This window comes from Sylvia atricapilla, chromosome 2 (assembly GCF_009819655.1).
Source record: "Sylvia atricapilla isolate bSylAtr1 chromosome 2, bSylAtr1.pri, whole genome shotgun sequence".
In the NCBI taxonomy this organism is placed as follows: domain Eukaryota; kingdom Metazoa; phylum Chordata; class Aves; order Passeriformes; family Sylviidae; genus Sylvia; species Sylvia atricapilla.
Window position 1 is genome coordinate 104,846,957 of NC_089141.1, and position 14,420 is coordinate 104,861,376.

General features: G+C 39.5%; 1 protein-coding gene across 15 annotated transcripts in view; it reads right to left on the reverse strand.

Moving 5' to 3' along the window:
- DMD (dystrophin) overlaps positions 1-14,420 on the reverse strand; it is a 978,823-nt gene that overhangs the window by 82,723 nt on the left and 881,680 nt on the right. For 2 of the 15 annotated variants that reach the window (XM_066314029.1, XM_066314028.1), the window contains exon 1: positions 1,579-1,701. The exons of 11 other annotated variants lie outside the window; for them this stretch is intronic. In XM_066314029.1, coding sequence (XP_066170126.1) covers positions 1,579-1,598 — 20 coding nt within the window. In that variant the 5' untranslated portion in view covers positions 1,599-1,701. Of the gene's footprint in view, positions 1-1,578; positions 1,702-14,420 lie in introns of those variants that run through there. 2 more of the 15 variants (XM_066314026.1, XM_066314027.1) reach the window with 2 other exon arrangements.

The window sequence follows — 14,420 nt, forward strand, 5'->3', positions numbered from 1 at the left end:
TGACTGTTGTCAAAAAGCCAAAATAAACATGATAGTTGTTTGGATTTTACTAAACTAACCTAAATGCAACCAAAAGAGCTTTTATGAATAGACACTACCTCTCATTTAAAAGGAAAATGTTTTCAACAGAAGATGACAGTGATTGCAGAGAAAGACTTAGTATTTCTCTTTTTACAGTGCTTCATTAATTCCTAAGCTAAAACAAGTTAGTGCTATGGAAAGTATTAGCAATGTAAAAAGGTGACACTCCTTTGTGCTTTACAAAGAACTACTGTTTTCATCTGTAAATCCAGAGACTACTGATCTGTGCAGAGATTACTTCTCTTAAAGCCAAGGATCAGCGTCTCTTCAGCAGGAATTTGACTTTAGCCTGTTTTATTGGCTTTTGCAAGATTTATCAGACTGCTGAAGGCAGGCACCGATACATATTAAAGTTTCTTGCCGATACTGGAAATGAAAAATAGGAGAAGGGCCAAATATCAGCTGTCAAGTACTGAACAGTAACCCTTTTTTTCTCCCCTTGATGTTAAACATTTATTTTGTCTGCTCTGTCAGGGGAAAAGATTCCCGCTCAGAGGCTTGGTTTGGGTGAGCCTTGCCTCCCCCCCGGCTTGTCACTCTCGGCTGATCTATTTGCTCTCCAAAGCCTCTCCTCTCCACTTCTGCCAAAGCAATTTCACTGCAGGGTCTTGTCAAACCCAGGCTCAGACAAGCGATGGCCTTGAACAATTCCTTAGTGCTAAAAAGGTCAAAGATCCCCGATACAACCAGGTTCCCCGCTTCCTCCGCTCTGCACACGTACGCCTGCAAAAACCACCTCTCTGCCCAACTCCAGTGCAAGACACCTCCGCTGTCCCAGGCTGCAAGATGTTTTACAGCAGCTATTAAGAGGCAATATAAAGTGCCATACAGCAACAAGAAATACAGCACTTGCAGTGCAACCGCCCGGAGGGAATCCCCTCCCAGCCTCTTCTGCCTATTAACTTGAAAGATTACTTCTAAGCGTGAAATTACGGGGGGGAAGAAGCCATACACCCCCGAGCACGTTTGTTTTCAGGAATTCCGCTGAAGTTCACGCCCGCCCCGAGGTGCCCCACAGGCGATGTGCGGCGCAGGTGACGCTGTGCAGCACCGCGCTACCCCCAAAACCCTGCGGGGTAACGAGGCGAGCCCCAAGCATCGCACACCTCCGGCACAGCCGCGATTCCCTGGCACGGCTTCTCCCCTCGCCAGCCGGCACGGGCACCGGCACGGGCAGGTACAGGCACAGGTACAGGCATCGGCACAGGTAGTGCCACGCGTGCGTGCCGCTCACACCGCCATCTCCTACGTGTCCCAACGGGGCGCATCCAGCGCTCAACTACGGCCTCGAGAGCGGGGAAAAGGCGCCGAACCAAACGCCCTTTCAAGTTCTCAGAAGGAAGCCGGCGGCAAGTTGCGATTTCCCGTGTAAGCGATGACAGGTCCGGCGCAGACGGCGGCCGGCCACGCCGCTCGCCCCCGCCGCGGAGCGCGGCATGGCCCCGGGCCGCGCCCCCGCCCGCCCCCGCCGGCACCTGCCGCCCGCGCCGCCCTTACCCCCGGAGCTGCTCCCTCATGGCGGCGGCTGCTCGGCGGCGCCGCGGAGGCAGAAACAGCGCGTCCGCCCAGCCTCGCCGCTCAGCGCCACTGCGGCCGCCCCGCCGGCAAGGAAGGACGGCGGCAGCGAGGGAGGGATGGAGGGAAAGGGAGAGAGAGAGAGAGAGAGAGAGGGAGGGAGGGAGGAGGCGGCGCTGCCCCGCCCCGCTCCCGCTCCCGCCCGGCGGCGGTGCCGGCTCCGCACGCCCTCAGCCCCGGTCCTCCCCCTCAGCCCGGCTGCGGGGCGGCTCAGGGCACCTCGCCCCTCCTCGGCCGCCCGGGGCTGTGCAGCTATTCTGGAGGAAGCCCGTGAAGCTTCCTTTGATTCGCTTTTTTTCTATTTTTTTGGCTGTTCTTTGCCCTGGCGCTGGCCGGCCGGAGAGAGGGGTATGCAGAGGCGGCAGATCAGTTCGCCTTCAGCGGGCTTGGGGAGAAAATTTAGCTAAAATACGCACCGAATCCAGGCAGATTTGAAATGGGTCTTTGCCTGCACCTTTTTTTTTTTTTTTCTTTTTTTTTTTCTGCGTTTAATTTTGGTGCTTAAAATGCCGAGTGTTATATTTATGACTGGAATCAGGTAATCTCATTTCTAAGGGCTTGCCCTGGCCCCGCGGGGAAGGAAAGGGTGAGCTTCACCCCTGGATCTGTCAGTGCAGAAGAAACAGTTCTGCTCACGCCGAGTCACTGTTGCAATGTTTCCTTGCGTTAATTCCTAAGCAATATGCATTACACAAAGAAAAGCCCACAATCTCCTTCTAGTGAGAAAAACAAGCACAAGCACTTCAGCGTGGCCAGTCTTCTCTCGTGCATGTTGTACATCTATATCCTTTATTCAATAAAATAAGGCTCCCGGCCCTTCCCATAACCAAGTAGTTTTTCAAGCTTTGCATATTATGGTTTTCTGATAATGCCACCCCAAACCCAATGTCTTTCAAATCAGATTCATAGAATGCTTTTGGTTGGAAGGGACCTTAAAGAGTATTTAGTTCCACCTTCCCTGCCACTAACCAGGTTGCTCAAGGTCCCATCCAGCCTGGAACACTTCCAGAGATGAGGTGTCTCCAACTTCTCCGGGCAACCTGTTCCAGTGCCTCACCGCCCTCCCAGTAAAGAATTTCTTCCTAATATCAAATCCAAATCTATTCTCTACCTTTCAAATGTACAAAAGAATCTCCCTGTTTTTACACTGGGAAGATGCACACCTAGAAGCATGGAAAATTCATCCCACCCCTGTAACATGGATGTCAGCAGGCACTGAAGTTGGAGGATGTTAGCCTAAGCACCAGGAAATTTAGGGCTCCCCTATGTAGCTGGATTATCGGATTTTAAGAAAAATTCAACAAGCAGTTCAAAGAAAGCCCACAGGTTTGTGTTTTTTGTTTGTTTTTTTGTTGTTGTTTTTTTTTTTTTCTTTGTTTGTTTTTTCCCTATGAGCATTAATGTGAGATATGATCGAGGTTCAACGCCCAGGCCCTCAAATGTAAATATAAAAATTATTGGAATTAAATGCTAAATTCTCATAGTTTCTAGATGATTTAGGTTGTTTTAACAGGTCTAATTCACAGTTTTCAGTAACCTTGTATCTGTAATACCACCCCAACATGGAAAGAAAATAGAGGAATAAATTTTGTGTAAACATAAATCGCCATGTTAAAACTCATTAGACTGTGAATTTTCCATTTAATTCAGTGGTATTAGATCAATTGCTCTATCTGAATCTTAGTTTTGACACGAAAAACTGGCTGAAGGCTGTCAATTGTGTTATATCAGCAGTCACACATTTTTGCATTTTTTAGCCAGTTTAAGAAGTGACAAAACTCTCATTAAGTCTTTAAAACAGGTTGATTTTCATCCTAGCTGGGAGGAACCTCAGGGTTCAGTCCAAGGAGAGAGCAGCTGCTCGTGTCATACAAAGGGACGGGTAGCCAGAGGCCAGACTTTTCACAGTAAAAGTGGTTTGTTTTCCTTCAGAAGTATCTAGCACTGATTCCCTGACACACATTCCTTCAATTTTCACTCTTCCTGGAGCTTCCTGGCCTGCCTTAACAGAAGCTTGATGCTGCTATTATCATGCTGGTCTTCTTTCCCATACAATAGTGCCAAGTAATAAGAATTTAAAAACCAGTCTGAATTTCTCATACTTTGCATAATCTTCTTTCTCCTTGAGTTACAAATAAAGCATTGTATTCAATTAGACTCACAGCAGGTGAAAACCCCAATTAGTGAATCCATTTTCTTGGCTCTTTTTCCCTACCTTACACCCACACAACACTTTTTTTTTTTTTTTTTTTTTTTTAACAATAAAGGGTAACTCTGAGTCATTCTCCAATTGAAAAGCAAATTAACCCTTTGATCTCCCAAATCAAACTATTACTCACTCAAGAACATCCAGGGTGAAACAAGAATGTTGAAGGATTAAGGGATTAAGGCCTATTGACTTTATAAATTGATTTTTAAAAAAAATCCATTTAATGTAGTTCTGATTGTTGTCTCCAAATTCACAAAAGCTTTTAGCTATTTTGATTGACCTGAAAATTATATTTTTGCTGTATAATGTGCACAAGTAATACCACTCTTACTCCAAATTACTTTTAAACTATCCATAATTTATTACATAAACATATTTTGTTTGCAGTGTAAATGGTCATTGTATTTTAGCATTTGTAACTGAAGCCAATTTTCATGCCATACTTAATTTTAAGCCATTTATTTGACAAAAGGTAGTCACCTCCCTATAAAAAATAAGGATTACAGAGTAAGCAGAGTTTTAATTCCCTCTGGTACTTTTCTAATGCAAGGACTATTCAGTCAACTTATGCACCTATACAGAGACCTTAATTAGAAGAAGAGCCGTGTTTATTTCTCCTATACTGTTGTTTTGTCCTGGACTGTATCTAATCAATGTATCTATGTCTTCAACATTTAATAACACCAAGTGCTTAAAGGCAAATCATGGCTACCTAAAAAATGAGGAAAGATATTTAGAAGTGGTCTTATTACCCCAAAACTCTTTCAGGAAAAAAGAAAAATAGAAAGATGACTTGGATTTGCAGTCAGTGAGACTGCATTGCTCGCTGTCCAAAGGGTCACTGGGATTTCTGCATTTAAGAAAGCAAATTTTTCAGTTTTAAAAAGTTCTTCTCAGAATGTTGTCCCTTTTTGATGGAGAAAGTGCAAGAGTCATGTACACATTAAAACTAATTATATGAACATAAAATAATTGATTCCTAAGCATTATCACTTGAGTATAAATCTCTGTAGGTTTTATGTACAAGATTAGCATCATCACTCCATTTTACAGACAGATGTGGAAACGCAGTTGCAGAAATGGGTACGAACTTGCCTGAAACTCAGGTAGACATTGAAGGTACAAGTTTGCTTGTAAGTTTAGTATTTTAGGAATTAGAAAACTAAAGCAACATTTCTTTAATTTTACTGTCATTGAAAGTGAAGATACAACATTTTCCTATTAGCTTAGTCTTGCTTCCAGAGCTCTCTGAAGTGTGTAGCCTCCTTGTAAGTGTGGCTTTACCATTTCTCAGTTATCTGGGCAGTGGATTAGTTTGCTTTGCATTTAAGAAGATATTGTGGTGCCCTGTGTTTGGCTGGCTAATCCGTTACACTGTTTGAGTCTATTTTCTTTTTCTTGGTGTAAATAAATGCTAAAAATCACTTGGGATGGCACAATGGCACTTTCCTGGATCATGTGTCTTAAATATGCTCCAAGGGCTGACGCCTCCAGGGTGTCTGGGCAATTGTTCATTGCTCTCTCAGAACAGCCAAGAAGAGAATACCAGTTTGGATGCTGATAGTTTGTTTTGGGTTGATTTTTTTTTTTTTTTTGCCTTTTTGCACATTACCACTGAAAACACGTTAAAATACTGTAAATGCAATGAAGAAAATAGTTTTGAAATGCTCCATTCATTTTCCCCAACACTGAACTGTAAATTAAAGACCTAGTAAAACATTCATAGCTCAGTATACTTAAAATCAGCTATTTACACCATAGGATACTGGGGAAGGAGCCTACCACTCCCTGTCCAGAGGGAAACCCAACCTCTGTCACACATGAAGGATGACAAGCTGGTGCTTCTTCTTCCACAGGGCTCATTCTCTGCACTCTAAGGCAGGTAACTGGCAAATGGAGCTCACAAGATTTTTTTTTTTTTTCACTGAGATATTCTTGGAATAGACAGAGGAAGATATATGCCTTTTTTTTTTTTTTTCTTTTTTTTTTAATAAATCTGCAGTAAATATTACAGAGCTTGCAGCAATGTAATGCCCAGTATGGAAAATGTTGGTACCTGGTATGTGTGACAGGAACACTTCTGTTCCTGCTGAGTGCACAGCAGCACAGTTTTCACATTCCTTTGGGCTGTACTTGCTTTTACTACAGTAAGGACACCTGATTAAAAGTGAAATCTTAGTCACCCTACAAGATGGGTACAATGGAGCCTCAGGAGCAGCCTGTGTGTGCCTTATGTTGCACCACACTGCATGCTGTTGCTAAAAGGTGAATGAGAGGGTGCCTGTCATTTTGAATATATTAAATATATGTATGAATTTCAGCCTGGGGAGATCTTGGAAAGAAAAATTTCGAGAGGCTACATTTATTTTTTAAGGTGATAGTGACAGTAGCAGAGTGTTCAGTCTCCACTGCCACGTGTATGACCTTGAAAAGAGGAGCAGAGTGGGCCTGAGGTTGAGTATGATTGCATACATTGCTGGCAGGGGTGGATAGCACATCCCGATCCCACCAGCATTGTGAGCTCTTCAGGTAAGCTCCTGTAAATAGCAAAAGCTCTTTTCTCCCTTCCATAAGAAACCACAGCAAAGAAAGAAAATTAAGGAAGGAGTAACCCTTAATCTTCTGGGATGGAGTGTGAATAGTCCCAAAAATAGGAGATCAAGAAACAAAATGCTGACATATTGCTAGAAAACTCAAATTAGAAAAACCCCTTCTGAAGTAAGGCTTTTGGGAAGCTAATAGGAGGGGAAAAATGTATATATTAAAAAAAAGACTTAAAATCTGCCAACCGAAAACTTGGGTCAAACAAAATTGCCTGCTGATCTTTACAATGCACTTGAAAAATTATAATTAGACCATAGTAAATTCTTGGTTTGAGGAATCTGTATTGGCAAAATAAATGGTTATCATTATAGAGAGTAGGGTTGAGAAAAAAATGCAGACTAATAAGGATAAATTAAACAAAGCAGCAAAGACAAACTCAATTTCTTTCTTTTCTTTGCATGCCCAGTTGGAAATAAATTATTGTTTTGCCTCCTGGAGGGATTAAAATAAGAAGGATTTCATAAACTCTCTCACTCACTGGCTCTCTTTTCACCTCAAAATCTTTCATTCTATGCATAAAATTATGTGTTAAAGCACAAAAGCAGGCTTACAAAATCATTAAGTTCTCTACTGTTTCATATCAATGTATAAATCTCAATATCAGGAAACTCTGTACCTTGCAGTCCAACTTCACTTAGGCCCAGAAAACCTGATCCTAACAGCTGCACACCCTGCATTCCCAATCTCTAACAAGCTGCCCCCTCTTCCAAAAGCTTTCACAGACATTAAAGGAGAATGCCTTCATTTTTTTTACTAATTTACTTTTTAGTTGTGTTGCATTCCATAATGCACATATTTTTGACTTTATTAAATCTATTTTTTGTGACTAATGTAGTGCAAACAGATTTTTTTTTCTTGCATTGAGAACTTTATTTCAAACTGTCTCTATGCAAGTGTCATATAGAAGAGAAAATACTCCCTCGGGGAAAAAAAGCCACTGAAATCATGCTTGGAGATTGTTTACTAGGATATTCCAATGGTAAGGCTGCAGTTAGGTAGTAAAAGAAGAGAATGACGAAATCTATGGCATTTTTTGACAGCTATATGCAGACAAGTTCCCAGTCAGACCACTAGCTGGGCAGACTTTGCACCTTTGAATTAATGCATTCATGTTTTGCTGTCTGTATTCTGCCTGTATTTTAGCAATGGATGCTTTGCTGTGTTCTCACAGAACCTTGTAGTTTCTCTTATTTTACAGTATATGTTGAATCTGTCCTATCTTACAGTTTCATCAATTATTATAATATACCACATATAATATGTTATTCAAATGCAGGAGGCCCTGCCTAGTTTTATATACACACCAGGCTTTTTCATCCTCTTCCCAGAGACGTTGAGGCTGTTGACCTTAGCAATGATCAGTTTGAGATCTACTGCTAACCTTTCCCCTCGACTGGGCCATACAGAGCCTTAATGTGAGAAAGGGATAGTTCTCCCTTCCTGGTAAATCACATTGATATAGTTTCAAAACTAGAGAGTTTTTATCTTCTCCCAGTACCTTGGTGTAACATGAGCAAAGCTTAGTCCTTGTCCTTCTGCATGGCAAGACTGCTTTGCTCTCCCTTCCTAAATGTCTTCCATGGGGATCCAGAAAGCAGAGCACTACACTTGAGGAAGGAACCAGCCTAGAGAAGTTGATGGCAGACAGGGCAGCTACACCCAACTGGCCTCACCAGTAATTCCATCCAGGCTAACTCCTTCATCTGATACAGGTGACATTTCTCATAATTTATTTGCATAGAAATGCAGCTTCAGGTTCAGGGTTGTGCAACTACTCCCAGCCTGAGGTCAGCAGGAAACAAATGGTAGAAAGCAAAAGCTTCTCATCTGCCATTTCTGAAATTGAACTTTTTATTTCATTTCTAAACAATATCCTATGAAAAAATATACTCTAGCTGGAAAATGAGACAATTGTTCATACAGCTCTGGCAGCACCCTTTAATGGCAAGTGGCAACAATTTCATCTTGTCCATGCCAAAGAGTGAAAATTAGTGTTTATATACAGACATTTGAAACAACTACAGGCACACAGATGCCTACATTAACTGGGCTTCCAGACAGACAAACCAATGTCAGCTGTAATGGAGCCATGTCCTGGGGCACAGATATTATTTTATCCTAATTGAATCTAAAAGTATGTTAGCACTTAAACACTTCAGTAAAGAGGGATATAAAGGAATTTTGAGGTAAGTGGATTTAATTGATGAAAATGATTTCATTTAAGTACCCTGTGGCAAGTCCAAGCATTTACGCTTTAGCACATGCTCCATGTAATTCCAGCCAGCTTCTGCACCTTCCATTTACTTCACTATAATATGATTCTTCCTACAAAGTAGTGCTCCCAGCTTTTACACTTAGCTATCTTTGTGTAGCTCCTCCTATCCCCAGCACTGAGCTGGCAATTAATTCAGGGAAGAAATCTGTGGGTGCTAGCTGATAGGAAAAAGTTTTTCTGAACTATATTGCACAGTTTAAACTTCATGCTTATTGAAGCATTTAGTGGAATTCAATGTCTAGGTGCACTTTCAGTATTTCGTATGTTACAGTTGAGCCAAACATCTCACGGTGCAACTCAGCAAGGTCTCAAATAGCTTGCAGTTCTACTGGCATACTTTTACTTAGTTCTCTGATCTCAGTAATTTGACAGAAAATGGAATCTCTTAGGGAAAGAATAAACATGCAAAATGATGATTTCCTTTCTCATAACACAGCCAAATTTCACCGTGAAAAATTTGCAATGACAATCAGAAATGCCTTGTCTGCTGCCCAAGTCAGAGCCTTGACATTTATGATCAAAGGTACACAGATGAATTCAAGGACCTGCGATAGTCCAGTATTGAATCAAGAACAATGGTGAATGTGTTTAGTTCAAAATCAGTCCAAATACTTTTTCTTTTTTTATACTGAGCATTTTTACACATTGAACTAAACAAACATTTGTATTTGGAACTATTTTCTGCTTCTTTAGGAAATTGCTTTCAAGATGCAATCTAAATCCTGAACAATCCACACAGCCCTAAAATATTAGGGGTTTAAATATTGGTTATGGTCCATATTAACATTCTTAGACTCCTGCTGCTACATCTAATTCCTCTGAACACATTATCAGAAATGTCAACCTACAGATCTACCATATCAAAATCTTCAGCTTTTTCTAAAATAGTCCAGCCTTAAAGAGAAAATTCTTATTGCTAGCACTAAGTGAAATTACCCATCTTTATCATCTCCCTCACTGCATGACACAGAAAGCCAGATTATTTTAAAAGTTCAAAATACCTCATTTCCTATTATCAGGCCTAAGAAATATCATACAGTTTTTGTCATCTTCCTTCCAGAAAAAAAAAAAAGAAGGTATTAAATCCAACCAAGATTTCTCATGAGTGCAGAGCACAGCACTCAAGCCATTTGATTACTTAATAGTGTCCAGAATTTGCTATTTTATACTGGCATAAATTTAATACATAGGTACCATATTGTGTACTGTGGGGAAGATTTCATAACTGTAATTAAAGTTAGAAAGAAGGATCTTCTAAAGTCACACTTTCATAAAACATTAGAAGTGTTTGAGCATTCATCTCTAATCCTAAAATAACAAAATCAGTTTGTCATATAAAAAAAATAAGCTGTTTTTTTCAAATCATTATATTTCAGGTAATTTTTTTTTTAATTACTATCAACAGCTCTGGTCTGTGGTTGCCAACTTTAGAACAAAATGTCATTTTGCAAATAATTATCACCACTTTAGTTAATGCCTTTATACTAATACACATCAGGCAAGAGGAAATAATAATAATTTAAAATGAGACCTTTAACTTTATATTTTAAATAAAACAGGGTTAAGATGCTATTTCTAAATACTGTTCTTTAGCAATAAATTTTATTTTGCTTATGGACATTTTAATTTTTATCAGTGTTGAGAAATTAATCTCTTGTTACTTTTCCACAGTTTTATTGCTGCAGTTGCTCTTCATTCTCACTCTCAAAATTCTACTGAAATTATTTTTCAAATTATTATCCTTCTACCCATGTCCCTCAATTTGTTCTGTTTTAAGGGTAACTAACAGAGCAAATAATTTATTAAGGATAAGAATAATTTTCCAAAGACTTGCAGAAGCTGACAGACTAAGAATTCTGCCAAACAGAACTTAAGCAGAGAGTGGAGGATTAGACCCCATCTAATCCACTGTTTTTTTCAAACCAGGGTATTTAATACTGAACTAAAATCTTTGGAGAGTTTTATTTTTGGTGGCTTTCCATATTAAGGTTTGCTCTAAGAATTACAATTTAGGAAACAAACCAAAGAAATGCATTTCCTGTTTGTGAGTAAGGTATTAATCAATAAAAGTCTTCCATTCCCCAAATAAATTTCTTTTTTTACTTTATGCCATATTTTTATTTTTCTGGTAGTTTTCATTGTAAACATTATACTTCACTGAGCTTTAAAAGGAAAAAAGAGTTAAAAGGGAATTTATGTAATGAAAACAATCATTTGGCAATGATAGTACACTGTTTTTGATAAGAGATGAAGAAAGTGATTGTTTTTACTAATTATTTCCATGTCCAACAATGTACATGAAACTTGCTTTCAATTTGGACAAAACCAGGCCATTTGGGCTGTGTTTGTGTTGCCATTTAATTAAACGATTTAGTCTATGAAATAGTCAAGAGATAGCAACTCTCCAAATGTGGCAATATTTTGGCTGTTTGAACTTTCTAGTGGCATATTATCTTAGTTACACTGTTATGTGTGTCTGCCCTGAGAATAATTGTCATTTCTTGGTCCAAATTTCACACAGTGACCCTTTTCTTAGTGCTGAGAGGTAGATGGTCCTACAGCAGGCCATGGTATTCTTCTGCTTCCCACTTAGTGGACCCAAAGCATGATTTCCTTCACATTTATAAGTTTTGATTTTAAGAATGTAATTTTTTTCATTTCAAATTATCTGGCCTAATGTAGGACTTGATGCTGCTGAGCTGCTGAAAAAAACCCACGGTACCTTTTTCAAACAAGTTGGGCCTGTCCCTGCAGGATAAATCCATCCTAGGAAATGGCTACAGCCTCTCCCAACACTGGGAAGCCAGATGAGTTCTAGATCAGCTCAAATGCCTGGGATTTACCTCACATGCAGGACACTCACAAGTTCTTTGCTGTGCTAGATCCTCAAGCTGTTGTTATGAGCCTCACAAAGAAATCAGTTGGTAATTGAAGTAATAATTTTTAGGCAGGGAATTTTCTGTCCAGAAAGCAACTAATCTGACAAAACCAAGTCACTAGCAATGAAGTTTGCTGAATATTTATATGTAATTTCCAAAGTTTGCAGCAGTCAAATTTTCTAAGAAAAACAACTATTGTTTCCACTTGGGTTTTTTTTGTTTTTGTTTTTTTTTTTCTGTAAATTGGCAGAATTTTTGGCAGAATTATCAAATTGAGGAAGCACTCTCAATGCATACCAGCATTTCTTTCTTAGATTTTCTTTATATACAAAGCAGTAGTTTAGGTAGAAATTTCTGTAAGAAACTGGTAAAAGGTAGGATATAGAGGAATATTCATCTGCTCCCTTGGACTGTTTGTATTCGCACAACACTTCTGCATCTTGCCAAGTTTGTGAGCTGCAAGAGCACAGTGTGTAGTGACGATGCTCTAACCCTTTTAGTGCCTTGCAAACTACACACTGAGCTAAATTTTACTTCCAAACAAAATTTTGGCTGCATTCCTTAGTGAGCACACGTTGTTCTCGCTTTGACAGATTATCCCATTCTCTTGCTTAAAACAATTTGATGCATTTTTTATTTTTTTTAGCTTGTTCCTAGATGGGCTGAGTTTATATAATCCGCCACCAACTCCAACACTGAAACAGGCAGATCTTACTTTCTTAATTTAGGTCATTATGCTAAAATAATATTTTCCCTACTTTTGTTTTTTTGTATAATTTGCAATTATGAGGATAATTTTAAATACCTTTTAGAGCGAAATTAAGTGTCTGTTATATAAAGGGTTTTTTTTCCTAACTCAACATTTAATTAAATGCTAAGTTTGACATTGCATGGTTTGGTGAGAAACTCAGCACTGGATTTCAGTGAATAAAAAGAATGCCTAATCATAAGCAATGCAGCAGTATTCTATGATTCTATATTATTATATATTGTGTAAATATAATTGGCTTTATAATGCCTTTTAAAGAGAGATGAACTGCTCTGATCCTCCCTGCCTTCAGACCATCAGACTGATCACAGGTAAGTACACGGAATTTGAGTAGCAGTATGAGTACTAAATTGCTAAAAAAATTGCAACACCAAACCTAGGTTGCTATATATTTATATGTAGGAGCAAAACTGAGAATGCTGTTTTTAAGGAGGCTCTTCAAATTTATTTAATTGGTTAAAAAAATAAAAATTGGTCTTTACTGGAGCATAATGGCACAATATAGCATTACACTGAGGAGTACATGTATTAAACAAGGGGAATTTTAGGTCTAACTGCATTTCCTGTCAGCCAATATCTTAACCTAAAAGGATCGTCTGGTCAGCCTCTTCTGTGATGTGGAGTTAATGAAAAAAAGTGGTTACATCTTTTGCAGCCACAAGAAGAGGACAAAGGTGGATAGGGAAACAGTGGATATACAGTATAATAACTTCCAGCTGCTGTATCATCTGTTTACTGGTAGGTATGGTAAAATAAATAAATGATCAAAAAAAATCTAATTAAAAAAACTCCAACAATGTCAGGATGAGTTATTGTAAATAAGAACTTGCAAGACAAGTGATATGAAAGCAGCAAGATGATTAAAATGCAGTATCTTATTTATTATACATTAGGTAGATCAAAGCTCCTCAGAGATAACAAGGCACTGATTGGGAGTTGCCACCTGTTTGGTCTTACTAGCTGTGGCAATCTGTGAGGTGAAGCTGTGTTAAAGGTTGTCAGTACATGCTACACTTATGAATGGCTTGCATTGATAAAAGAACCCCAAATTATTCTTATTTTACTGAAAAGATTTACTCGTTATTCACCAGCACATATGTTACTTTCTTAGTTGAGGCAAAAAGGATATGCTATGTAATTCAGGAAGGTTTCATCAGAAACAAACGAACAAAAATTGCAGGCAAATGCTCTTACTTGATACACATCACTTTATACCTGAAAAGTATAAAATTAGAATGTATTTGAGCTGATGTTTTGGAAAGTGCTGAGCCTTGCAGCACACTGAGCTTGGAGAAGAATGACTGTGGCAAGCCAATTGTCCAGGAAAACTAAATCTGAACAATAAGGCAGGAGGCAGATTTCTAGATGTTTTTTGGGTTGATTGCCTTTTTTGTCTAACCTCCCCACAAAGAACAGAACAGCTGTGACTTAAGGAAATGTTTGGGTATAAATGTCTAACAGTTATTGGCAGGATCTACTGAAGAGCAAGTTGAGAAAAGCTGAAAATCTGCAAGATGCAACAAGTAAGGCAAGGCAAGGCAATCTTTGTCAGTGTCCTTGAAGTGTGCCGCAGAACTGGCTAAAGAGATGAGCAGAACTCTGGTCTGGAGGTGTCAGAGCACCGCTGGGCTCTCAGGTCTTTAAATGACTATTCGAAGGAGATAAAAATGCGTAACAGCAAGAAAAGAGGAGCCAGTAAGAGTAAGAAAGGTCTCTCTAAGTCGGTGGAAACTTAATTTGAATGGATTAAACTGGAGAAAAAGTTTCTAAGTACTTTAAAAGCCACGTGTTCCAAGAGAAGAATTGTTTGGGGGGGTCTCTGGATGTTATAAATACACCCACTGACCAAACCCAAGTGGGACTGACAGAGGAGAAACGATTCCCCTTGGCTAACTCAATTCAAAGCAGAGAGGACTATTTGAGACCACGTGATGTGGGCATTCTCTCACAGGCGACTTTGATAAAGGATTCACACTGACAGACTCTTTTCCACTCCTTATTTCTAGAATGGTGAACAAATGCCCCAGA